The sequence below is a fragment of the Maniola hyperantus genome, chromosome 22 (genome assembly GCF_902806685.2).
Source record: "Maniola hyperantus chromosome 22, iAphHyp1.2, whole genome shotgun sequence".
NCBI classification, from domain to species: Eukaryota; Metazoa; Arthropoda; class Insecta; order Lepidoptera; family Nymphalidae; genus Maniola; species Maniola hyperantus.
This window is the reverse complement of record NC_048557.2, coordinates 6,841,462-6,868,768: the sequence shown is the minus strand read 5'-3', so window position 1 is coordinate 6,868,768 and position 27,307 is coordinate 6,841,462. Positions and strand designations below refer to the sequence as shown.

General features: G+C 37.0%; 1 protein-coding gene across 1 annotated transcript in view; it reads left to right on the top strand.

Moving 5' to 3' along the window:
• The window catches only part of toy (twin of eyeless), a 93,896-nt gene extending 66,925 nt beyond the window's left edge, over positions 1 to 26,971 (top strand). The window contains exons 7-11 of the mRNA XM_069506247.1: positions 7,160 to 7,309; positions 8,941 to 9,023; positions 17,605 to 17,780; positions 19,507 to 19,667; positions 26,742 to 26,971. Of these exons, the coding sequence (XP_069362348.1) occupies positions 7,160 to 7,309; positions 8,941 to 9,023; positions 17,605 to 17,780; positions 19,507 to 19,667; positions 26,742 to 26,830 (659 nt within the window). The 3' untranslated portion in view covers positions 26,831 to 26,971. The remainder of the gene's footprint in view (positions 1 to 7,159; positions 7,310 to 8,940; positions 9,024 to 17,604; positions 17,781 to 19,506; positions 19,668 to 26,741) is intronic.
• The last annotated feature ends 336 nt before the right edge of the window (positions 26,972 to 27,307 follow it).

Here is a 27,307-nt window from a genome sequence, read left to right as displayed (position 1 = left end):
GAGTAGAGTGGTGAATTGTTGATAATAATGGTTTATTAGGACGGGCGGAAAAGTGGTCGTACGAGCCATTAATTTGCTATAAATTGTACATCAAGTAGCTTGTCGCTGCACGTTGCAAATATTTTCTACCAGATGATGCTCGCAAGTTCGTCCGCGTGGATTTAGATTTTTAAAACTCCCAGTGGAAACTTTTTGATTTTCAGGGATAAAAGGGTCACTCTGCGATCTTTGGCTATGTCCTGGATACAAAAAATTACGTCAATCCGTTGTTCCGTTGCGGCGTTAGGTATTGAACGACAAACACACTTTCATATATTTGTAGTATGGGTAGTGGTTATGTCCTGGGCTTCCTTTCGAACTTCCAGAACAGATGAATATTTTAAATATGAAAGTGTGTCTGCCTGTCTGTTAGCTTACTGATCAACTGCCGAGCACATTTTGATAGGATAGCTTGTATCCTGGAAATGGATATAGAATACCCTGAGTTTTACTGGATTTTTAATCTTATTGATTCTACATGAAATCGTTACATCCATATTTACTAATATTATAAATACAAAAGTGTGTCTGCCTGCTAGCTTTTCACAGCCAATCAGTTTAACCAATTTTGACGTTTGGTACAGAGGCAGCTTGCGTCTCGGGGAAGGATGTAGGTAGGTAATTTTAGTCGCGAAAATTCAAAGAGTTCCCACGGGATTTTTAAATACCTAAATCCACGCGGACTAAGTCACAGGCCTAGTACTCGCATACAACGTCTTTATACCCAGCCATGGGATATTAAAATTTGTTACATCAGTTTGAAGAATGGAGGAAGCGTGTCGAATTATGCGAGTCGTCTATTGTCCGGTCGCAAGGCTGGAGCCGCGGGAATGATCGTGGTACAAGATATAAGAGACTGCGGAATATAAAACATACATCACTTTTAGTTATTTTATATTAAGTATGTAAAAATGAAGTGGAGCGGTGACAGCCTCGCGAAAGTGAGGGTTAGATCCCGGGCACGCCCTTCTAATTTTTTGGAGTTATGTGCGTTTTATTTTAAGCATAATAAATATCACTTGCTTTAACATTGAAGGAAAATATCAAGAGGAAACCTGTAAGCCTGAGAGTTCTCCATAGTATTCTTAAAGGTGTGTGAAGTCTGCCAATCAACATTGCGTGGCAGACTATGGCCTAAACCCTTCTCATTCTAAAAGTCCTGTGCTCAAATCAATAATGATGATGAAAAAATAAGTAGATACATTAGATACTTAGTATTATTATTACTATACCTACACTTTGTACCACCACAAAAAGGAAAATAACAATATAAGAACAGAAAACATAGATAGAAGTAGGATACAAAAGGTGACCTTATCGCTTATTATAGGAAAATATGAGGGAAAATAGACTATAGACGTATCTAAAGACTGGCTGGATTTGGCTGTGTCTAAAGTGGACTTGTTAAACATTCTTTATGTTGATAAAAAAAACTTAAATACTTGACATAGCATGTCGGTAACAGGACCTTGAAGTTTTTACTTCAAGGTCCCATAATATCACTTCTTCAGATGCGTTTCCTAAAGAAGTTTTCTACAAAGTACGGGTAAAAATAATAGGATTCGCTTCTACCTTAGCCAGGACATGTCCGCGAGAACTTGCCTGAGTGACAGTATCGATCTCACATAATCGCGCGACAGCAATCGACCATTGCGGCTACGCTACGCAAACGGCCTTGCGCACTTTTGCGCCCCATGCGCCTCTTTGCACCCCGTGCGCCCCATGCGCCTATTTGCGCCCCATGCGCCTATTTGCGCCCCTTGCGCCTCGACAACTGCGATTCTCTTTATCTCTCCGATTTCTAACTTTCTTTCACCCTTTGTGCTTATTTTCTCCAATTTTTTTCACTGCTACCCATTGATACATTATTATTTATTATAGATCCAAAGATCCAAAATTTCTTTGAAATTACTTCTACGAGTAGGTAGGTACTAAAGATGTCCTATTAACATTTTTCATAAATTTTTTATTACTTACTAAAAATATGATATTATTATTTTTATGCATGATTGTTCATATTACATTCTTATTTACAACCATCGAATCAAAACTAAGTATATCGATAATATTCAATTCTACTAAAATATATACTTAGCGGTTGGACCATTATGTAGCCAAATGTATTAGTGAAAAATGAATATTCTATATGCCCCACAAATTGCTAATACGCGTAGCCGCCATTTTAGTGACGTCAGCACTAGACTGAAGTTTCGAGCTGATGGTATATTTTTAACCGACTTCAAAAAAAGGAGGAGGTTCTCAATTCGTCGGAATCTTTTTACTTGAATATACGTCAAATGACGTCAAAATGACGTCAACTCTCACTCTTCAATCATTCACTCTCCAACTCTCACTCTCTCAATCTTCAATCTCTCTCTTCAACTCTTCAATTATTTTCATCTTGTGAAATCATTGCTTTTCTTCACAGTGACTTCACAGGTGATATTTCACGGAAAGGCATTTTTTTTAAAATTCGCATTTATAATTGTAGGTTTAAAATTCAAAGTGAACTCAAACGTATCAAAATATTGTTTGTTCTATTAATTTCTATTCAAGTTTGTTTCATACACGCAGCGATGTAAGTGTTTTATTCACACGCATTTTGGCATCTTCTAGCAGTCTAGCTGGTCAGTGTCATTCGAAATAAATCGAGATTGAATGTACCTAATAATTTTCGTGATTTTCACCTGCTACTTTAATTAGTACGGTAGCGAATATTATCTACATATTATTATGAAAATACTTTTCTGTAATTTTTCACATGCTACCTGTGAAATGGTCCTTCTCTACCGATATTTGAGTCTTCCCTGTCCAAAGTTTAGCATATCAATGATGGCTCCGCAGTTTTTGTTTGTCGTTCTTATTTTCTTACTCGTATTATTTTCTCTTAGGTATTTTCCCCCGCCTGTCGGTTCTATACGTATATTTTATACTGTATGGAAGTTTCCTCCGATCATTTGTAGGTTGTTATTGGCGAGGCTGTGGCTAAGTGCCGCCAAGAAAGGTTTTTCAATGAATTTCTTTCCTTTATGTTCCCGATTGATGATAAAATAAAAAGTTGGAATGTGAATGGAGAAAATATTAATTTTTATACAGTCTTTGAAAATGCGTTATAACACAATGCTTTCTGAAAAATAATATATACCTAAGTAAGAATAAATACAAATTATTTATAGTATCTACTTATTTTGTAAATAATTATTGATTGTAAAGGAGGTTCATGAGAAATTTCAGAGTTACACAAAGTTCGATGTAGAGAGCTATGCTCAGTCGGTATTTCTCTATCAAACTGAGGAGATCCGTAGAAGAGAACCCACATAGTCTAACGGGTTATTAGTATAGTGTGGGACAGGTCGAGATGACAATCGGGGTGGGGACGCCCCGCACACCCGCACAGCTCCCGCGCTAACCACGGGGCGTCCCCCGCCTCATACTCCTTGGAACTCCCTCGTCTATTGGTTTTTAGGGTACCGTACCTCAAAAGGAAAAATGGAACCCTTATAGGATCACTTTGTTGTTTACAGTCTGTCTGTATGTCTGTCGGTCTGTCAAGAAACCTACAGGGTACTTCCCGTTGACCTAGAATCTTGAAATTTGGCAGGTAGGTAGGTTTTATAGCAGACATTCGGGTAAAAATCTAAAAACCGTGATTTTCTGGTTACGTCAAACAAAAAAAATTAAATTGTGGTCATGAATTAGTATTTTCAATTTTCAAGTGAGGTATACAACAAGTGGGGTATCATATGAAAGGGCTTTACCTGTGCATTCTAAAACAGATTTTTATTTATTTTTACCCATCATAGTTTTTGAATTATCGTGCAAAATGTCGAAAAAATACGAATGTAGTACGGAACCCTCGTTGGGCGAGCCTGACTCGCACTTGGCCGGTTTTTTTTTCGAACTTATGTGCCTTGCCCATTGCCATTTCAGCTTCGCAACCCAATAAACTATTACACTTAAATTAAATACCTACACACACAAAAAATGCATAACACACACCGCGCGATCTCATTAGAAACGGGCCAAATAAGGGTTCACGCACACCGCGCGACGCGTGATCAATCAAAATTGTCAACCGATCGAAGCGGCAGTGTTTCGAGCGTACATCAATCATGTACACGCGACGTGAAAGTTTGTACGTCGAATGCGATTACGAGTGGCGAGATAAGCGCTGCGAATTGGCGATTTTTAGGGTTCCGTACCTCAAAAGGAAAAACGGAACCGTTATAAGATCAGTTCGTTGTCTTTTTTTAATGTGTTCCTTCCTTTTTTCCTTCAACATGGCAGTCGGAGACTTTTGTAGGTCGGTACTATGAATGGCTTTTTTTTGTCTTTTTCGTTTTACTGTAATTTTATTGTTACTTGTCAAAGTCAAAGTCAAATGATTTATTCAAAATAGGTAATAAATTACTCTTTTTGGTGGTCAGATGTTGGATTTGTAAGATATAGTGGTGATAATTATTACGCAAACTTAAAACTAAAGCTACGAGCTACTTGCTATACTTAAGTACAGATTGTTGTCTGTCTGTCAGTCTGTCGTCTCTGTCAAGAAATATGGTACTTCCCGTTGACCTAGAGTCTTAAAATTTGGCAGGTAGGTAAGTAGGTCTTTTAGCACAAGTAAAGGAATAAATCCGAAAACCGTGAATTTCTGGTGACATCACAGAAAGAAATTAAAATATTATTAGTAGTTTCAATTTTCAAATTAAGATAACTATACCAAATGGGGTATCATATGAAAGGGCTTTACCTGTACATTCTAAAACAAATTTTTATTTATTTTTATGTATAATATGATGATTTATCGTGCAAAATGTCGAAAAAAATATCCAGATACGGAACCGTCGTCGGTGAGTGAGTCAGAATCGCACTTGGCCGGTTTTTATTTTTATTTGAAAAAGGACGTCTTTTGACGTTTGGATTTTGGATGGATACTTTTAGCTTTTATGTGGGAATAAGCAATGATATTACATAAATATTATGTTATACAGTACGCGGCCGAAAGTACATCGATCGGGCTTTAGAATGACATTTCGGCTTTGTAGAGCGTTGTCTCTGTCACTCATAACTATATGACGTTTTGTCGGTCTATACGACAGAGACAGTGCTCTACGAATTTGCTATCTCCTTCTAAAGGTCGATGTACATTACTTTCAGCGGTGTACTGTACCTACTAGACGAATCTATCTATTCTAGATCTCTACTCATGAAACCGTCCGCGCGCGTGTAAATTATTTTTTCGGGATAAAAAGTAGCCTGTCTTTTTAGATATAGTTGTAGATGTCTTTTTAGTCGGGAGGTCCAGGGTTCGATTCTAGGCACACACCTCTAACTTTTCGGAGCTAAGCAATTAAAGATCACTTGCTTTAACGGTGAAGGACAACATTGTGAGCAAACCTGCAGCCTAAATGTTCTCCAAAATGTTGTAAAAGGTATGCATGTATGTATATACTTTATTGCACCATAAAACACAGATAAGGGTTACAAAAAGAAAACTTAAAATGCTTACAAAAAAGCTATGGCCAAACTCTTCTCATTCTGAGAGCCGTTCTCAGTAGTAAACCAGCGTTAGGTTGAATATAAAGACCTAAAAATTACGAAATCAAATTGAAATAATATCGAAGTTTACAAATAAAGACACAATTTCTTTCTTAAAGGCTCTTACTCGCATGTTAACTCCGAAGATCTCGAAAAGGTCAAATATACATCCATTAAGGAAATTATAGGTATCCTCCCGCCCACATACTAACGGTGTATCATCAGAAAAATGTGACAGATTGCGTAACAGGCCGGCCATTGAGCGGACCCAGCTAACCGTACCACCATTACCGACTCGGGAATCGAACCCGGCTCAAGTGGCCCGACCATAAAGCAAATTAATCAATTAGTTGAGGGCATGTCGACAACATTACGAGTAACGTTTAATTTTGACATCACCCTAATTTGGGGGATCGTCCAATGTGTAGAGACCTTTAGGGTAAAAATTACCCCGGGGCCATAGCTTTTAGCGATGCCTAGATGATAGACTAGCGCTTGGCTGCAATCAGACTTGGTGGTAAGTGATGATGCAGCCTAATTGGAGCGCGCTTGCCTAGAAGATGTCTATTCACTCTTGACTTGAAGGTACCCATATTGTAATTGGAGGGGAAAACTAATGCTGGTTCGAATTAGAAATGAGGAGGCAAATCGCTTCGTACGTATCCGGAATTTCGACTTCGTACGGGTGCCGACTTTGACGGTGCCTTACGGTACGATGGTAGAAAGGTGAAGGAGGAACCAGGTCGAAAACCAGGTATAGTGAAAGTGCCCGCTCTGTGATATCGCTTATTTTACAAAGCTGTGGCCTTACGTGTAAAGCTAAGGGTTGAAACGTATAGGTCAGGATGACTGGTTCTTTTTATTTGTCTGTAATTCTAGAGTGCATTTGTGCAATTTCGCTGATGCATCGCGCGATAGTTGTATGACGTTTCGTTCGAGTGTTGTGTTGATAGTTTATGACGAAGAGGCCGACCCCCTCTGATACATTTGTTAATAGTCGACGTTTTAAACTCGCATCGCAAATGGTGCGGTGTTTTATGATATTAAATTCGACTCGATTAAATCGAGGGGCATTTAAAATCTAAAATGTGAAGTAGAGTCATACCAACTTTATAAGCATTATTCACTAGCTTTGGTTTAAATAACTTAGGAACCCTTTGTTTTCCTACTTAGATTAAAAATTGCCTCCTTGCAATGCTTGCCTATTTTTTTCCCATGACAATTGACAAGTTAAACCCTGACCGCGATCTCACCAAGCAATTATCGGTAAAGTGGTAACCACAGCCGAATATACCCACCAGACCAGGGGCCCCACTACCACCGCTTAAAGTAATAAATTATACAATACAAGTTTTGTATGAAAATATCAAAACAATATTAAAACATTACGACTTTAAGCGATCGTAGTAGGGCCCCAGACCAAAGACAAATTAGAACTTTAAAATTTCCATTTCGTTCCCGCTGGGAATTGAACCCGGGACGTTCCATTCCACTTATACCTAGGATCTCAGTTGTATCGCCTGCGTCAGGAAGATCGCTCAAATAATATACTAGAAAATAACAAACATGTTTTCTCCAGCAGATACCTTACAATCGGAAGCTGGGTCAGACGGCAACAGCGAGCACGCGTCATCGGGAGATGAAGACTCGCAGATGAGGCTACGGCTAAAACGGAAGCTGCAGCGGAATCGGACCTCCTTCACCAACGACCAGATAGATAGCCTTGAGAAAGGTAATTTTACTTTATATTTATAGGTATTTCATATACTAGAATAGTTCTCCCCACCGCACCGTAGCTAGAAACCAAGTAGAGACCATAAAGTTGACTGTTTTTAATCATCTCGTATATAGGTATCTCTGGGCTCTGCTTACTGATAAATAAATATATATTTGAAATGTTTACCCTTCCTTTGAAGTCCGTTTTATTTTAATTCAGTTGTATTCAATGTCGAACTTTATTTTTATTTAGTTAACTCATCATTAGATAATTTATACTTATCTGTCATTGCTTGGACATATTATATTTTTATTTATTTTATTTTGTTATTATATTGTGTACATTATATTTTTTATTTTATATATTTATTTCAAGAACATTTTCAATTTAGTAAAGCTCTGTTACTCTCTATAGGTACTTGCCTATCTCATGTAAGCTCTTCGTGCTATCTCCTGTCACAAGTCGAATAACTTAAATCAACAAAATTAAATGTGGACAGCACATTTCTGTAACCTAAATCCAACTTTTTACTCCTCCATTTCAAAAACTCTACAACCCATCACTGCCTTAAAATATACCCATACAACTCAACTCCTAGATCGCAGTACCAACACAAATCAGAGCTAAGAGTCGACAGTTCCACTTATACCTCCACATAGGTACCATAAGCGCTCCCTCGAGCCTTCATAAACCAATTTGGCGTCCCTTTCATCTTATTTATTGTTTGCAATAACAAGTTATTAGTAAATAAATAAATATTGTCCCTCATGTTTGCGCAGCGCTCGACCCGTGGCACGGGCCCAATTATTGGAGTCTGTGTTAATCTCACTTTTTGTTTTTTGTTTGCTTGTACTACCGATAGAGTCTCGGAGTAGCTATGTCCTTTATTGCTTTTTGATATTGCTATTTCTTACTTCCCATTTTCTGTGTTCTTTCGGACAACTTCGAGATCTTACTTTAGGTTGAATATGGAAGTATAATGCCGCCTCCTTTCCTGAAACTAAAACTTATTTTTAATAGCAAACAATTTGAATATCTTCTTTGTTTCTCGCAGATTTTTGATGGTTTTTATTAATGAGTAATGACCTTATTTATTGTTTGCAATAACAAGTTATTAGTAAATAAATAAATATTGCCCCACATGTTTGCGCAGCGCTCGACCGGTGGCACGGGCCCAATTATTGGAGTCTGTGTTAATCTCACTTTTTGTTTTTTGTTCCTACTACCGATAGAGTCTCAGAGCAGAGAATGTCCTTTATTGCTTTTTGTTATTGCTATTTCTTGATTGCATTTACTGAGTCCTTTCTCGCTACTTTAACACGTTGCCTTGACCTTTGTCTGCTTGTGTAGGTGATATAAAAATATTATAAATAATTCTGGTCAGAAAATTATATCTTTTTTAAAATTTAAACGCTATCATACAAAAATTTCTATTCCTTTTCCAATTTTTCAGTGTCAGTATTTTTATGCAGTTAAATGGTAATGAAATTTTTGTGTAGCTAATAAACAAATAATCAAAAACCGTGACTATTTAAAAGAGGAAACACGAAATCGACTTCAAAGTCACAAATCGAATCCAAACAGCCCCGCGATTCAAATTTGGAGCGTTCCAATTCGAAATTTAATTTTTCAACGGATGTCCACAGAGTTCGAGCGCACGCACTACCCGGATGTGTTCGCGAGGGAGCGACTGGCTGAAAAGATTGGATTGCCTGAGGCACGTATCCAGGTAAAATAAACTCCAGTTTACACCGCGGTAAGGTGGCTGTATTGTCTATGCCTCGTTTACTAACACCAGAACAAACAAGGCCGCACGCTTTCGCGGGGTTTTCATCTGTAAGTTTTCTGTGGTAACTTAACTGACCTTAGTAATTACAAATAACAAATTGGTGTACCTAAGTAGTACTATTTGACTAACCTGCTAATATAAATGTAATAAAGTTATTCATTAGAAAGAAGGTTTGGAATAGCTGAGACACCTATGTAGTACCTACCCACTGAGTAGAATAGGACTAAGTATCTGGTAATTAAACACTAAGTTTACCTAATTCATATCTCGTATGAAAGCTTTTAAACACAATGAATAATTCTAGAGTGTAAACCGACACTTGAGTAAAGCTTAGTGTTGTCTATGCCTCGGTCGCTAACACGAAAAAGCAAAACATCACATGTTTTATTTTTGGGAGATTGTCAGTCCCAGGGTGCAAAAAGTTTTATCTTATGAGTTTCATCACTAGGTACTTAACCAGAAACGTTTAAAACTAAATAACAAATAGTATTAGTAATATTAATTTCTTTCAGAGAGATGTCTTGTAGAAAAGCTCTAAATTCAACTTTACAAGTCACATACTTACTCTTTTAAAGATTTCAAAAATAACTTTTCACATCTTAAAAACTGACAGTTATGTCGATGGCAATATTTTTTTAAGAGTCTAGAATATGCCTACGTATTCGTGAAACACTTTTTTAAGATTCAAAATCAGGGCATGTTAATTCGCAGCTAAAATAAAAATGGTTGAAAAAAAAAACATGACAAGGGTGCTTTATTAAAAGCGGTGGATGCGTTCATAAGGGCTTGTTTACACTATCTGTTTACATAGGCGCGGGCCGCATGTAGATGCGTCTTTAGCAAACAGACTAAAAAAACAAGGGCTCTATAATATATACCCCCACCGAATCCACGTTATATATTTAGCTTCAACAAATATGGTACCTATAGCTATATGTTAAACCTGTTTTTATTGTTTGAATATTTCATCTTTCTCTGTTTATCTTTCAATATGTATTTTGCATCGGTCAAGTATGTAATTAAACGAGGGTAGTTAGCGAAAATATAATTCGGAATAGAACGCATTTGGGAATTCTGGCGTGAATAAATGTATTTCGGAATTCTAGGTCCACGGGAAGTACCCTGTAGGTTTCTAGAGAGACAGACAACAAAGTGATACTATAAGGGTTCCGTTTTCCTTTTGAGGTACGGAACCCTAAAAATGAATAGTTCGAAGGTTACTTATTACAGAAAACCCGTTTCACTTAGCGAGTCGCCACACTTGATGTTGCCAACAGTTTAAAATACCATTTATCACGGGCACGGAAACTTGGCAACTTTTATAACGGCTTAATGCAATTTCGCCTTGCAACCTTTTAACTATTTTCACAGCACTTAGCCCGGGTGGCTAAATCGAATTAGTTTTAAAGAACGTCGTCGCTTTAAATTTTATTTAAATTTACGATTCACTGTGACTGGTAACTAAGGCCTGTCATTTTGTTTAATAAATCTGTAGGTAGGTTTAGTAAAACCTGCATCAGTCATTATTACAATATCAATTGTTGCGATTGGTTGAATTTGTACGATTCTTGTTGCAAAAATGCATTGTAGCAAATAGTGAGCGAGCGTCAACCAATCAGAGGTGATTGCAATCGTGACATTGTAGCTGTCATTCTACCGCAATCGAGCAGATGTTCAGAAGATTACGACTGGTCTAACTCACACTGTTTAAAAAGTTAGTAGTTTCTACCCGTTTATTTGAAGGAACCTGCTTAGGACTATTCCGACTTTATTTTAATAACTGTTTTTTTTAGATTTTCTAAGGTGTGAAGAGTTATAAAAATATTTCTGAATTTTATAAGCAGAAAAACATTAGTGGTCATAAGTAGGTGCATACTTTTAAATAAGTAACTTACATATTTAAAAAAATATGTACCGATCACTATCACCATTAAAAAAATGATGACATATTTTTCAATAATGTTGCGGATCGTTTTTTAAGAAACTAAGTTAAAAAATAATATTGATTTGAAATTCAAATGCATAATTTCAGGACAAAAACTAAGGTTTCATTAGTAAAGACTCCGGCGCATTACTAGCATCTGAATTTTACGTCCATTTGTAAAATGATATATAAATATTTCAGGGTCCTCGAACATCGTGTACATATTTTGTTTGAAAAACAGAACGTTAATAAAAATAAATGATTTGATTTGATCGTTTGAAAAATGAAAATTGTCGTCAGGGTCGTGAACTTTCAGGTTGTTTTCGTTTAAAAAGGAAAAATGCAAAAGGAAACGTCGACGACATTGTTTCAGCGCCGAGGCTAAGCTTCCACATTAACATCTCGTCGGCTGTTGGTTTTAACATTCGAGAGGGCGCTCGCACGGTCAACAAGTGCTGTAGGGCTGGCAGGCATTTATAAAAAACCGGCCAAGTGCGAGTCAGACTCGCGCACTGAGGGTTCCGTACTACAATCGTATTTTATCGTCATTTTGCACGATAAATCAAAAACTATGATGCATAAAAATAAACAAAAATCTGTTTTAGAATGTACAGGTACCTAAGCTCTTTCATATGATACCCCACTTAGTATAGCAATTTTATATACTTAATAATTTATAATAATAATATTAATAGCAATTTAATATTATATACATGTAAAGTGGGGATGAATGGTGATTTTTTTCTCGTCTACCTCATAGTGTGGGATATCGTTGAATAGGTCTTTTAAAAATACTGTGCGTCTGGGAACATCGTTTTTTGATTACTAGATCCGTTTTTTAAAATATGATGTTTTAAAGTGTTAATTTTTATTAGAGTCAAGTGTGTCCCCCCCGTCCCCCCCCCCTCTATCAGCCAAATGGTAGTATATAGGAACGTGAAAAAATTCACAGCAGTAGTATATATAATCAATTTTAAAGGAAAACTATCATGGCTACTTAAGTGGGGTTCACAGGTTAAGGAGTTACATCTGTTTTTCGAGGATTGTGACTACGGAACCCTACACTGCGCGTGGCCCGCCACGCACTTGGCCGGTTTTCAGGAGCATACTTTTAATAGATTTTTTTAAACTTGTGTAAAGGCAAGTCCCAAATAGATTGCGGAATTTTATTAAAAAAGGTTATACCCATATTTTTTTTTTTTTTTTAATATTCTTTATTGTACACCAAAAAATAAAAAAAAGACACAAAAAGAAACATGTAAAAGAAGAACATACAATCAGCGGCCTTATCGCTGTGAAGCGATCTCTACCAGGCAACTAGGTTGAAGAGGATTTAAGGGCTAGTGAAAACTGGGTTTAAGGTGTACGTAAGTTGTTAGGGAACATAAAGATAATAATTATAATATAAGTAATATGTATATTAATAGGCACAGAAATGCCTTAATAATAATATATAGATAAAGATATACACAGGTACATATATAATACATAATATATATACATATATTAATATATAATATAGTGATAGATGAATAATAAATATACAACAATAATATTATGAGTAATATTGATGTTTTAATTGTAGGATAATATATTTAATAATGTGTAATTACATAGAAGGGTTCTGACAGTTTAGATAGTGTTTATATACACGAGTCTTGAAAAAACATATTATGTTTTTTTTAAAAAGAATATTAGCCATGTTAAATGACTAATATTCCGCTATCCTCTCCAACTTAGCGTCAGGCTTGTGCTAGGAGTAGGTACGACAATAGTGCAACGGGCGGGGTTTGAACCGTCGACCTTTCAGTTTTCAGTCCACTCCTTTACCGGTTGAGCTATTGAGGCTCTAAGTTTAATATTGCAGTTACCATTATTGTTATACTTAACAAAACACAATTAATTATAATTTACCTACCTACATACCTACCTATATACTTAGTATTTACCTATCTGCTTAAATTGAAATCGAAATAGATTTTATTTTATTCAGATACAAGTTATAACCCTTGACTGCAATCCACCTGGTCTCACCATCAGGTGAGATTGCAGTTTATTGCAGAATTCAAAAATCATTACTAGAGATTTACGTTAAGCCAATAAGTCGTCGTTTTTGTACCTATTATTCTACAATTTATAACTACCTTCCATCAAAAACATTGTCTGAAAATGGATAAGAGCGTAGGTAGGTAGAGGTACCTACCTATTGAAATCAATTTTATCAAAGTTATAATACATATCGTAAAAGATTTCAAAGTCTTCTTCATAATAATAATAGAAAGAGCCTGCTCTATCTCGTTCGATTCGCCCAACTACGTAACAGTTCAAACAAGATTACACAAAAAATCCAATTTGAACGCACCAACCCTGAATGGGAATTCGGTGTGCATATTTCAAGGCAAATTGAGCTTTTGGATTCGGAGTTAGAGTTTATTTTTGTAGTGCTTGCGGGAGGCTTTCGAGGAAGATCGTTTTGTATTCGGACGGACGGCACCACGTGGCGCCCTGGGGTTCAAGGCTGTGTCGAAATGGCGAGCGGTAGGGGAGTCAAACGTTTTGATTTTTGTAGATAAACTAGACTATTTTGTCGTTGGGTTACTAACATTAATAGCAGAAAATCATTTAGTGCAGTTTACAACAACAAACTGTGTTCTGTAAATCGATATTCATACCTATAAAATCAATGCGAAAGTACCTATTTCTGTCTGTCTGCTAGCTTTTCACAATTTAGCTATTTTTGAGAATAGAAGTAAGTCGGTGTTTACTGTTTATTTTATTGCATAGGTGTATTTAGTTAAGACCTACAAAACATCACATAGGTATGAGTGACAGAGACAACGCTCTACAAAACCGAAATCTCATGTGGCTAGGTACTGTACCTACACCTATGTGCAATTTATATAGCGACCTCAAGTTTTCTTTATTGGCAGCGGCCTACAATGTAGGGTCTCTATAAACGGGTCTCTATAACTAAAGCTTTCAGTGAGGAAAAAGAAAAACAGCAACGTTATTTTCTTAGCTCTCGAATCGACTTCACAATAATATTTATCCATAATATTTCCCACAAATCATAGTCAACATAACAGGGGTTGGTATCGATCCCGCGGCCTATAGCAAGGAGGGGAGGCCTTCCGTGGGAGGGGATGTTTTGAAAAATTGGCACCCGGCGAACAAAACCTTTTTACACGAAAACACGTCGATTTGAACCCTATGTCAATAGCCACAGGGATTAGTGTTTAAACTCTTTTGTGGAAAATGGTGATTTTGCGGTGCTGAAGTGATATATTTTTTCCTTTATATACCTACCTTACGACTTACATAAAATTATACTTAGTGAAGATTGTATGAAATAAAATTGTAAGTTTAGCAGACTATGTAAAAAGGCGGTATCTAAAAGGAAAAAAATATTTTCAAGTTTTCAATGATTTTATAATGTATGTAGATATCTCATATTGAACACTTTTTAATAATTTAAGGCTGAAAATTGAAAAATAAGTTATTTTCAAATATGATCATTAAAATTGCGATAGAGTTTTATACGAATAACTTTATCGACTACTGTGCCTATTAAAACATAATAGGTATCTACTTGTGTGTTACACAAAAGTATTTAGGGTCGATTTTTATTTAATTTCATGAGCTATGGAATTGCTCAAAATAAAAAAAATATGAGAAAACATAACCAGTAATTTGAAAGATAGTTTAAATACACTGCAAAATGATAACGATTCCTTTTAGCCTTGCCGTAGTCAGGTAATAAAAGAAGGTTTTCTAAATTCGAAGGCACATAGAATAGCTCAACATAGTACCTATATTGAGTCAACGTTCTTTAGGCACTTACTAAAATTAGACATAACAGTCACAACTTGACGTCAAAATAAGAGAATTATGATAAATTCTATTCGTCGAGGCCCCCAACGTACCTAATATTATTTCGTCCCAAGCGAGGGTAGGCTAACAATTTATAAAAGGGCAACGGGGAGTGACAGATAGGCGGGAAACGGGCTGTCATCACTGTCAAGAGGAAATATCTATGGACAGAATGGGAAAAAAGGAGAAATGTCATAATATTTTACTGTAATGTTATGTGCTATGCCACGTTCACATGGGGAAAGTACTTTCACGTAATAGAAACGTTCGATGTTTTAAGTTATTTAGTTCATGAAAAACGTTACTTTAGACACTGTAGTATCGAGAATCGTAATTAAAATAGTAATTTCATGAAAGCCTTATAGTTTTCAGGAAAATATGACGGGTTCAGAGTTCAAACACATAAGAATCTGTACATGCCTATCCAATCGCTAATACAAAATATTATTTCATGATTACCCCATCGCTGGCTAACTACTGAGCACGGGTCTCCTCACAGAATGAGAAGCCGTAGTCCACCACGCTGGCCAAGTGTGGATTGACAGACTTCACACACCCTTGAGAACGTTATGGAGAACTCTCAGGCATCACTCATGATATTTTCCAGCAAGTGATACTTATTTATAATTGCTTAAAACCGCTTGAAATTGCGTGCTCGGGATCGAACTACCGACCTCCCGAATACTTATTAGGCGGACGTCTTAACTCTTGACCACTAAGCTAGCACGGCTATCTATTACGGCTAAATACTATGTAGGTACATACTTCTTTCATGCCTCAGCAAAATAACGCATAGCCCGCAGCACTTGAAACTTCGGTAGTGTACATTCAGCTTTAGCCGGACCCTTTGCGTGGGTTTTTGCGAGGGACCGAATAAAATATAACCAGCAATAGGCGATTTTGTTGAGAGGTCCGAATAATAATATTATGACACATTACCTCGCACGACCTCGCTGGCTGCCCACTTTTCTTATTTTCCTTTTTTCTTGTTACTAAGTACTTATTTGTACCTAAAGGAAATGTGGGTATCTGTAGTCTGTACCTATGAATTTAGTGGATCGCTTAAGTCTAAATTACTAGAGCCCAGAGTCTTAGTTAAACTTTGCAAGAACATTCTAGGTACTTAGACAGGTTGAGATGGCAATCGGGGTATGAGGCGGGGGGACGCCCCGCACATCACCCGCGTCACCCGCGTTTGCCCTCATCGGGTTAGCGTACTATAACTAGTTAGGAGTTGATACCTAAAATGAGAAAAAGTTGGAAAACTTCCGTGTCCTTTTTTGTACAATCGATTTACTTTGAAAACCGATACTAGAACATTATTGTTCACCTATTGAAATAGTCGACGTTTCAAAATAAAAGAATTTAGAATTAATAGTTCGCAAATCGCAACTACTACTTTTTTATTTAATTTGTTTAGGAGCAAATTTTTCAATGCAATCTCATACAGTAAATTATTATAAAAAGAAAGGTCTTGATTTTTCTCTCTATCACCTAGACAGAAATTTTGCTCAGAGGTTCCCTTTAAAATGTACTTAGTCAAAGAATACCATGCCACATTTTTCGAAATTCTCATGGAAGTGAAACTACAGGCGGTCCCGGTCTCTAGTATAATATAATAATATTATATAAATGACATAGGTATTAAATGGTAAAAGAGGGAATCTGTAAATAGTTTCATTCATAAACGTATAGTTAATTATTATGATCAACATTCAACAATATCTTGCTGCCGAAATGCCGACTCCCGCCTTTGGAAAGCGCGGGAAGGGCGCCATATTGCAGACGCCATGTCTGCGGAAGTGACGCGCACGTGAGCGCCGCTTCCGGGACGCGTTCCGTTCCACGCAGTTCAATGTCACAATATTGTCTACGGTCCAATTAATTACGATTTTCACTGGATCTCATTCTGAGATTAAATTGCGTTTCATTGAGGGTGACTTTCATAGTAGGTACAAGCAGGTACAAACATACTTAATATAACATCAAATATTTTTAGACACAGACAGGTACCAGAACTTTAATATTTTTATACACACAAGCCGTGCGGTGATAGTATCTAATGGTTAAGACCTGGCGTCCTATTCGTTGTACGTAATTATAATTTTTTCGTGCCGTAGGTAAACTAAAATGCCGTAAAAAAAGCTGAAGGTAAACATTCGTTAGAAGACCTGCCTGCCTGAGAGTTCTCCATAATGTTCTCAGAGGTGTGTGAAGTCTGCCAATCTGCCAATCGGCCTGATATTTGGCATACTTAGGTATAGAAATATTTTTTTAAAAATTCATAAGGAGGTAAAATAGGGATTGTAGTCCACGCGGTCCGAAGTCGCGGGCATAAGCTAGTACTTAATATAATAAAATTGGGTCTGTATTCGTTAATAGGTACCTACTTAAGCGCATAGGCATAGACATATAAGGTTTCTCACTCCGACGCCTCATTAATTTACTTGGCCTACCAACCTACCTGGCTTTTTCCTCTGAAGCCAATCGAGTTTATATTTGTTGAACCTTAGGGGTAGAATTTAAAAAAATACCCTCTGAGACAGTAGATTAAAGCCCTGTTTCACAACTTCCAGATAAAATTTATCTTACGAGGAATCTGTCAAATAGATAAAGTTTGCCTTGGCGGTTGGGAAACAGGCCCTAAATATCTACCTACCTATTAAAGTCTGTGAAAAAAACATTAATTAATATATCACTAAGTAACTGAGTTTTGTTTACCAACAGGTCTGGTTCTCCAATCGTCGAGCGAAATGGCGTCGCGAAGAGAAGTTACGTAGTCAACGGAGAGACGCCCCCGCATCTCCGCCTGCACCTCCCGCCCGCTTACCCCTCAATGGAGGTTTCAACTCCATGTACAGTCCCATACCGCAACCCATCGCGACCATGAGCGACACTTATAGGTAAGAAACATCATCTCTAGAGAAGTTACGTAGTCAACGGAGAGATGCCCCACTTCTCCGCCCGTTTACCCCTCAACGGAGGCTTCAACTCCATGTACTGCCCCATACCGCAACCCATCGCGACCATGAGCGACACTTATTGGTAAGACACACCATTTCTAGAGAAGTTTCGTAGTCAACGGAGAGATGTCCCCGCTTCTCCACCCGCGCTTCCCGCCCGCTTACCCCTCTACGGAGGCTTCCACTCTATATGTACAGCCCCATACCTCAACCCATCGCGACCATGAGCGACACTTGTACGTAAGAAACATCATCTCTAGAGAAGTTACCTACTTAAGTACAATTAATAATTAAATAATTGTGTAAAAACTGTGGTAACAAATATCTCTAGTGAAAAGAGTAATAATAAAAACCAATCTTGATAGGTATTATTTAATAAGTAGCACGTTTTCTAAGCTACTTTTTTTTATCTATAAAATTATGAATCCAAATGTAACGAAATGAAAATGAAAACCCTAATTATTAACACAGGCCACTGAAAATAAGAAACTAAATTAAAAAACTACATCACGATATAATTACATTCTACAAACGGAGTTTACGTGAAAACCTGAAAAAGCGATAATCGCAAACCACGGCAAATCGGGCGGCAAAGGTCGTCTTTCTTGCGTTTCCCGCCACTGCACCGAGACGCTCCGAAGTTGAACGCCGAAGGTCGCCGACTTTCCACTCGAATTGACTTTTAATAGTGAATCTACGGGATTTAGCTTTTGTCCAAGCAAATTACTTAGTGAACTTAGAATTAAACTTTTATGAAATCAAGCTTCCCTTTTAGGGCCATAGCAGACGCGATGCTTTTAGCATCAGCGAATAGCGATCGGCGATTTTGTAGCTGCCTCGATGCTGGAAGATTTGTTGCGTTCGATCGCTGTATTTTCTTAAATTGGACTTTTTGTGTTAGAATCTGTGTAGAGATTACATTTTTTTTTTTTTTTTGTAAAAAATATTAGCCATGTTAAATGACTAATATTCCCCTTTCCTCTCCAATTAAGCGTCAGGCTTGTGCTAGGAGTAGGTACGACAATAGTGCAACGGGCGGGGTTTGAACCGTCGACCTTTCGGTTTTCAGTCCACTCCTATACCGGTTGAGCTATTGAGGCTCAAAAAATTTAGGGTTTTTAAAAATCCCGTGGGAACTCCATAATTTTTCGGGATAAAAAGAAGCATCCTGTCCTACTTCCTTGGAAGAGCATAAGAACTTTAATAAACACAACCTAGAAAGTTCCTCATTAATGAACATGCGACATCTAGCTATTCTAAGTCAATGGCCTAAACCTTTTCATTCTGAGCAAGAGACCTGTGCTGTGCTCAGTAATAGGCTGGCAATGGATTGATAATATGATGATGATGATGAGTGGTGACAGCATAATCCGGAGTCCGGGATCCGGGCTTCGATTCGACCTCTAACTTTTTGGAGGTAGGTATGTGGTGGGCTTGAAGCAATGAAATATCACTTGGTTTAACTGTGAATGAAAACATCGTGAGGAAATCTGCATGTTTAAGAGTTCTCTATAATGTTCTCAAAAGTCTGCCAATCCGCTCATTGGCTAGTCAAACACTTCTCTTTCCCAGAAGAGACCCGTGTTCAGTAGTGAGCCGGTGATGGATTGATGTTGGTGTTGTTGTTGTTGATGATGCTGATGATGATGATGATGTTTGTTGTCAGCTCGATGTCCGGTGGGCTGTCATCGTCGTGCCTTCAGCAGCGAGACAGCGGGTACCCGTACATGTTCGGCGACGTGCTCGGTAGTGGGGGCTACTCCCGAGCGCCGGCCGCGCACCAGCAGCACGCGGCCTATTCACAACCTCAAGGCGCGGGTAGTACTGGTGAGTGTAAACTTATATATAACTAGCTGATGCCCGCGACTTCGTCCGCGTGGAATTAAGTTTTTTAAAAATCTAGTGGGAACTCTTTGATTTTCCGGGATAAAAATTAGCCTATGTCACTCTCCAGGTCTTTATATACCCATGCAAAAAATCACGTCAATTCGTTGCACCGTTGCGACGTGATTGAAGGACAAACCAACAAACAAACACACTTTCGCATTAGGTTAGACGGCATCACCACTTACCACCAGGTGAGATTGCACTCAAGGACTAACTTGTACTTGAATAAACAAAAAAAGTGACAGAGACAACGCTCTACGAAGCCGAAACCTCTTTCTAATACTTACTTAATCGATATACAATTAGATTACTGGTGAGTATAAACCTATAATAGGTACAAAAACTTTATTATCTCTTATGGTTGCCGATAAGACACAATAATAGGTAGATAGCATTAAGACCACCGTTGAATGCTTAGATTTGCTTTAATCAGTTAATTGTGTTTACTTAACTAAGTATTTTTCATAAAGTGCAATTTAGATTTTGTTTTTATTTTTTGCTTTTATTTCAAAATAAACATTAAGCAGATAAATAATTTTGATTGTGCATCTTTAGCTATCTACTCATGTACCTACCTACCCAATCTTACACCACGAAAAGCCAAATCACCAAAAATATCTTAGGCATCACAAAATACTATTTTGGGTTCATCCTACAAGTACTACCTACCTAATAAAAAGACATAATTATGAAATAAGCTTGTTTTTTCAAATAGGCAGGTACCTACCTACCTATCTTAAGTAAAAACGATTTATATACGTAGATGATATGTTTAGGTATATGTAGGTATATGTATATGTATGTATGTAATAAGTATATTTTTAAACTATGATAAAAGTACACAGTTAATCATAAAATAATAATTATTCAGTTAGAATTAGATAGGTATGTCACAGAATATACCTAGGTAGGTATTAAAATTAAACATATTTCAATCGTACAAAATAGGATGATTCAATTGAAATGCGTTAAGTAACTTTAAATACGCAGCTCAAATGAAAACTGTATCTAATACAGCTAGTATAAATATAACAAGAAATAATTTAATGGCGTGCGCCCTTTTCATTAATCGCAAAGTAGATTTGTATCCCTTTAAAATTTTTAATTCAAAAGAAATTGCAACGCATTTGGAGATTAAAAGCGAATTCAATTCAAAAGACTACAAGTAAAATGTGTACGGTTTGCTTGAAAACGTTACAAAATCGGCGAAATCAAGCCTTGGAAAATATTTACCAACTTCGTAATAAAATGTAAAAAACGCTGACTCAAGAGCAAGGGGCGTCTGGCTCACAAGACCGCGACATGACGGGGAAACAAAAAAATAAGAGGAAAAAGTGGAAAAAATAGGAGCGCGCGCCTCGATTGGATTTGCCGTTGTCTGTTCCTTACAAATGGCTTTTAAATTGATTTTGAATATCGAATTCTTTTGTTAACAAACGATAGAATTGAATAAACGTGGATCTATGATAAAATATGATACATAAAAAGAAATACATACACCTCTGGTGAATTCTGCTAACTGAAACACATGTGCTACTGCCACAGCTTGTAGTAATTTCGCCTTTAACGAATGGAAGGATGACACGACTATATACTTACAGCCGTACTCAGAGTCGCTTAATCGGTACTTAAGTTTAATTAAAACGAGTTTACCTATATCTCTCACATAAATCTGTCTCGTTTTAACTCAATCTTAAATAACGATTAGCGACTCTGAGTACGGCTGTAACTCTTATAAATAAAGTCATTGTGGAAGTCAAAAATGAAACAAATGTAGGTCTTTGGATATAATATATACGGGTATTTTTACAGCGTTCGCAGCCAAAACGGTAAAAAGTAACATAAACATTGTAGATTTATTAGTATTCAGAAAAAGAAGAGAACTGCGGGGCGCTGGCGTTTCCATTGTTTTAAAAAGCTATAACTTTTCCACTTGATATTATATATCATGTGGCGGACATTTTTAGCCGTAGGTGGCGGAAAGCGGTATGAATTATTGTTGTTTGGGGCGTTCGCATTGTTCCACTGCGGAGTTTTCAGCAGGAGCGACAAACAAAAGAGTTTTTCACAATTCAAAATGCACGCTCTCGTTTCATTTACTCTTTTACGCTCTTTCGACGGGTGCATTTCCAGCTTCAGGCGATATTATATAATACGGATTTGTTCCACTTTCGCATTCGGACGTCAGTCTTTTACGATATCAAAAACTTTGGCGCTGTGCGTCTTTCAACACAAACACTAATGAAAAGACCTTTAAGGGCCATAGCAGACACGATGTATTCAGGATCAGCGATCGGTTACTTACTCGCTTTTCGGAAGCTCGATGCCGCGATTGAATGCTTTACTCAACACATATACAATCACTAGTCGCAGCAATCAAGTCATTTTATTTATTACTGATTTTCCGTGATTTCGGTTCTTGAAAATTCCGTGGGAACGTTTTGATTTTCCAGGATAAAAAGCAGCCTTATGTCCTTCCTCGGGATGTAAACCTAACTATGCACCATGACACATTTCATCAAAATCTTTTGAATGGATGGGCCGTGAAAATCTAGCTGACAAATAGATAGACGCACTTTCGCATTTATAATATTAAGTATAGAAGTAAGTATTGATTTCAATACTGCGATCGGACGTAGGAAGTCGTCATTAATGCGATGCAGTACCTACCTATCGATGCAGTCGTAAAATCGCCGGTCGATAATACTAAAAGTATCTTGTCTGCTATGGCCCTAATAGAAATTTAATAAAAAAACAATTTTAGATTTAATATTATATCTACTTACAATATTTTACTGAGGAAATAGGTAGGTAAACAGAAATACTCATTATTTTACATTTCTACGTATACGTACATCATAAACAAGAGGGCGGCCATAGACACAGACCATTGACTAAACGAGTCTCGGCGGGGCTGTTTAAAGGCGATAATATCGTGTAATGAATGTAAACGGTACCCCTTCACGACGGAACGGAAAATGTTATCGCGAGCTCGCACGCGGTAGGGGTAGAACGGGCAAAATATAGAATTATGGAGTGAAGCCAGACGGTTATAAATAAGGTGATAGTCGTACCCATGTTCATAGTAAATGCTGCTGAAAGTAAGTAAATGTTTTGGTATCTAGGTAGGTATAATACGCGACAGGTTGAGACAGCAATCGTCGCGCTAACCCGACGATATATTATTATATTTATATATCTAGTCTTAATTATTGCTAATGCTTATATTATTATAAGCATTAGCAATAATTAAGACTAGATATATAAATATTATTATTAATATTAGTTCTTTTTATTTGACAAGATGATTTGCAAATGCTGTGTACACATTTTATTGATACATTTATCAGCCTGTGTTTGTATATAAGTGACGTAGTATATGTAAAATTTATTTATTGTATGTGTTCCAAATAAAAATAAAATAAAAATAAATAACCCGTGACGTGCGAGTGTGAGGGGCGTCCCCCAGACTCATACCCAGATTGCCATCTCAACCTATCGTGGTAGCTCAGAATACAGAACCTGTTTATTTGGTACGTACCTATATTTAATTGAATCGATTCCATATTTTGCCTGTGGCAGCAAAAAGTTAAACAGGAAAAGGAGAATGCTCATTCTGGCATTCTCTTTTTATTTAACACTAGCTTATTCCCGCGACTTCGTCCGCATGGACAACACATATTTTACACCCCGATTTCACCCCCTAATAGGGGTTGTATTTTAAAAACCCTTTCTACGTCTACGTCACAATAGCTCACTGCTCAAACTCAGACGGATCTCAAATTACTTTTCCCGGATATTTTGTAAATGTGGTTTGTAGGTAATTAGGTGGTACTTACCTACCTACTGAATTTTTTATATTAAAAAGTTAAGATTACTGCTGGATTGAGAGAGGCATTTTCGATGTGATAGGTCAAACAGACGAATGTACGTTTTAAAATGATTATATTATTACAAACGATTAGTTTAAATTCAATCTATTTTTCGGTTGTTCCGTATTCATCCTATGACGTCTCATCCTATTAGGTACCATACCTAATGGTCTTTACTCATCCCAAACTAATGTTTCTATCTCAACCGATCAAAATATATTTTTTTCTTAACTCAACCGAAATGTATTCTTTACTCATCCTAAAGCAAAAATTGCGAGCACGAAGATGTATTTTTGTACGGATAGCATAAATATTTTATTTGAAATATTCAAAACACAATTTTTGTGCTCCTTATATCTATACTTCTATACCTACTTCAACTTGTGGGTAGGTACCTACTCTATTATTATTTTTGTTTTTTTTTGGTTCTTCAAATTCTTTCCAGTTCTTATATTCCTTTGTTCAGCTTTTCACTTTCTTCGGTCCTACATTCCAAATTAGAAAGAGATTGAATTGATAAATAGCCGTATAATGAACGGTTTATACAAGGTTACCAAATCATATCTGCTATCTAATATATCACTCAATCAAATTTCATTACATGCCAAAATCGAATAGGTACCTACTACCTACCTACCAATGCAACAATATTAACATCGCACGTATCAATACTCAGCGATGTGACCGTATGCTTTAATGGAATTCAGATTGCATTCAGTTTATATCACACTACCTAATTGACTAAGCTCGCGGTATGCCACCAATATTGTCATCAAGGTATGCATTAAGTAAATTGACAGAACACTAACTACCTATGAGTATAGGTACCTACCTAAAATTAGCTTGTGTTAGTTTATGTGTAACTAGCTTATGCTCGCGACTTTGTCCGCGAGGACTACACAAATTTCGAACCCCTATTTCACCTCTTAGGGGTTGAATTTTCAAAAATCCTTTCTTAGCGGATGCCCCTACGTCATAATAGCTATCTGCAATGCAAATTTCAGTCCGATCCATCCAGTAGTTTGAACTGTGCGTTGATAGATTAGTCAGTCAGTCAGTCACCTTTTCCTTTTATATATTCAACCACCAACCATTTTAAATTATCGATTACACTAAAAGAGCACGTCAAATGATTGTGACGTCATATATACCGGTATTCAATAGAATCTTGCATACTAAGCGTGCGTTTTGACGTTTGATAAAAAGTTACTGATTTGACTAGTTGTCAAATACCGGATTATGAAAATACTTTTGACTGGTTGCGTAGTAAGAAATGAATACTTAAGTAGTCTTTGTACGATGCCTACAACTGTAGGTCGATTTCGTAAAACCTGCATCAATCATTATTACAATCTCAATTGTTCTGATTGGCTGAATTGGTGCGATTCTTGTTGCAACAATGCATTGTAGCCAATAGTGAGCGAGAGAACCAATCAGAGATGATTGCGTTCGTGACATTGTAGCGTTATTCTACCGCAATCGAGCTGGTTACGTAGCATAAGCTAATTGGTACCTATCGTATACAAAGAATAAAATTTATTCGTGCGTAACTGGTTTCGTATTGAGACAAAATATTTTTCGCACTTAACTGGTTACGTAGCATTGATTTCGTAGACGGCCAAAGGGAGTAGGTATGGTATCTACCAGTATCACCTATCTAGGATGTGGTAGTTAAAACTAATTTGATTAGTTACTTAGTTGCAGATTACTTACCATAGTACGGATAGCATACGTCTCGATCAAATTTCATCATATTCCATAATCTAATAGCAAACATATTAACATCATGTATCAGACCCAGCCATATGTCTAATAGGATTGCGATTGCATTCAGTTTATTACACACAACTGTATGTATGAATATCTCTAGTCTACCTATGCTGCTAAACAGTCATGAAGCTATCCATTTGCGAGTGAACAAACACTATCGGTTCGTTCTCTCAAGTACATCCGTCATCCGTTACTGACGATTCGTTATTAATAACGATTCGTTAAATACGAATAATTCACATTAATTATAAACCGAATCGTGATGTACCTACCTAGTACCTACCTACCTAATACGATTCGTTGAAATGTGTATTAAGACGACTAGAAAACGCTCCTTCAAGAACGAATAATTTTCGAATAATTTTTTAGCGGATTCGTATTTTTTTTTGTAAAAAGGATTCATTTTACATGACGATTCTGAAAAAAAACGATTCATATTAAATCACGATTCTGAAAAAAAACGATTCATATTAATTAATCACGATTCATGTAGGTACCTAAGTATAATGAACGGGCCATAAAATGTAGACATACCAGTAGGTATGTAGTGATTTGCGAGTTATTAGGTACCTAGTACCTGCCTACTACCTAGGTATATACCTACTCGTAGGTATGTGTAGAATGTTGGGGATTTGGATTTCAGTATGCTTAGTGCCGTGCACAGGTTTGAAGCCAGGGTAGGCATTAGTTAGCTAGGAATCTGTTCATTGGCAGGTCAAAATGAAAAATATGCATTGAGCTATTACAACTGGGGTAAGCAGTGCAATTATGCCTCTATGACCTGCACGCCCCTGCTTATGGTCTTCGCTTACCTACCGTTTAACTTATTGAGGGACAAGGACAAGGACAGTATTTAAAGCTAGTTTAAGGTGACTGCTAATTTAATTTACTAAAATTATGAGTAATTTCATTAACCTAATAGATTCCCGCTTAGTTAAATGGATTGCCCTAAAGTTCACGCCTTTGTTTATTATGTACTTAGCTACCTACTTATTTTAAATGGTTGGAACCTTCTTAACACTTAGGTAAATGCTATTAGTTAGATAGACTTAGGTACGTCATAATACCTAACCTTATAATACATATTTAAAGGTGCACAATCAGAACTTACCTACTAGCTATCATTATCGTTGATACCTATCTCTTATTGCGAATGCTCATCGATACTCACGTGCATATCGATTTTGCCTAAAGCATTTTATAATGTAGCAAGCTTTTGTAAAATGCCAACGCTGTTTTTGAACGGCGAAATTCTACTATTTGCCTCTTTCAATGTTCCTATTCTTTAATTAATGCAACGAAAGAAATTTTCCGAAGTGTGATCAAAGAATTTAAATTACAGTTTAATAATGATGCTTCCCCTTTTCCGTAGGTGTGATATCGGCGGGTGTGAGCGTCCCCGTGCAAATACCTTCGCAGGGGCCGGACCTCGCGTCGAATTACTGGGGACGGCTTCAGTGATCTCAGCTATTCGGGTTCCCGCATCGACTGCTCTCGATGCCTGAGAACCCGACCAATGTACCGGAGTCGCCATCTAGCGGCGAAATAGCGCACAATTACGCCGACTCCCACTTGTCTATGAACGCTCTGAACATGACAGCCGGCCATGACAGCGCTGTTTTGGCGGGAGATATGCAAGAAAACAACTCTGTGTCATAAACAATCGAACTGTAATAAAAAATTAGTGTTTATTTTACGCAATACAAATACCCAGTGGTTATTTTTCAGTGTTTCAATGGTGCAACGTATTTATTTATGTATCGATTTTGTACTTAAAAACTTGTTACGGCTAAGCAACTGATGATGTTCAAACATAGTAGTAAGTTCATGGTCGTACACTTTGAGCTATGTTGCACTGCTACAGTTACAACAAATACAATATACATACGTTCATTATAATAATTTGCTTGCTAACAATCTAGTGTACATTAATGATAT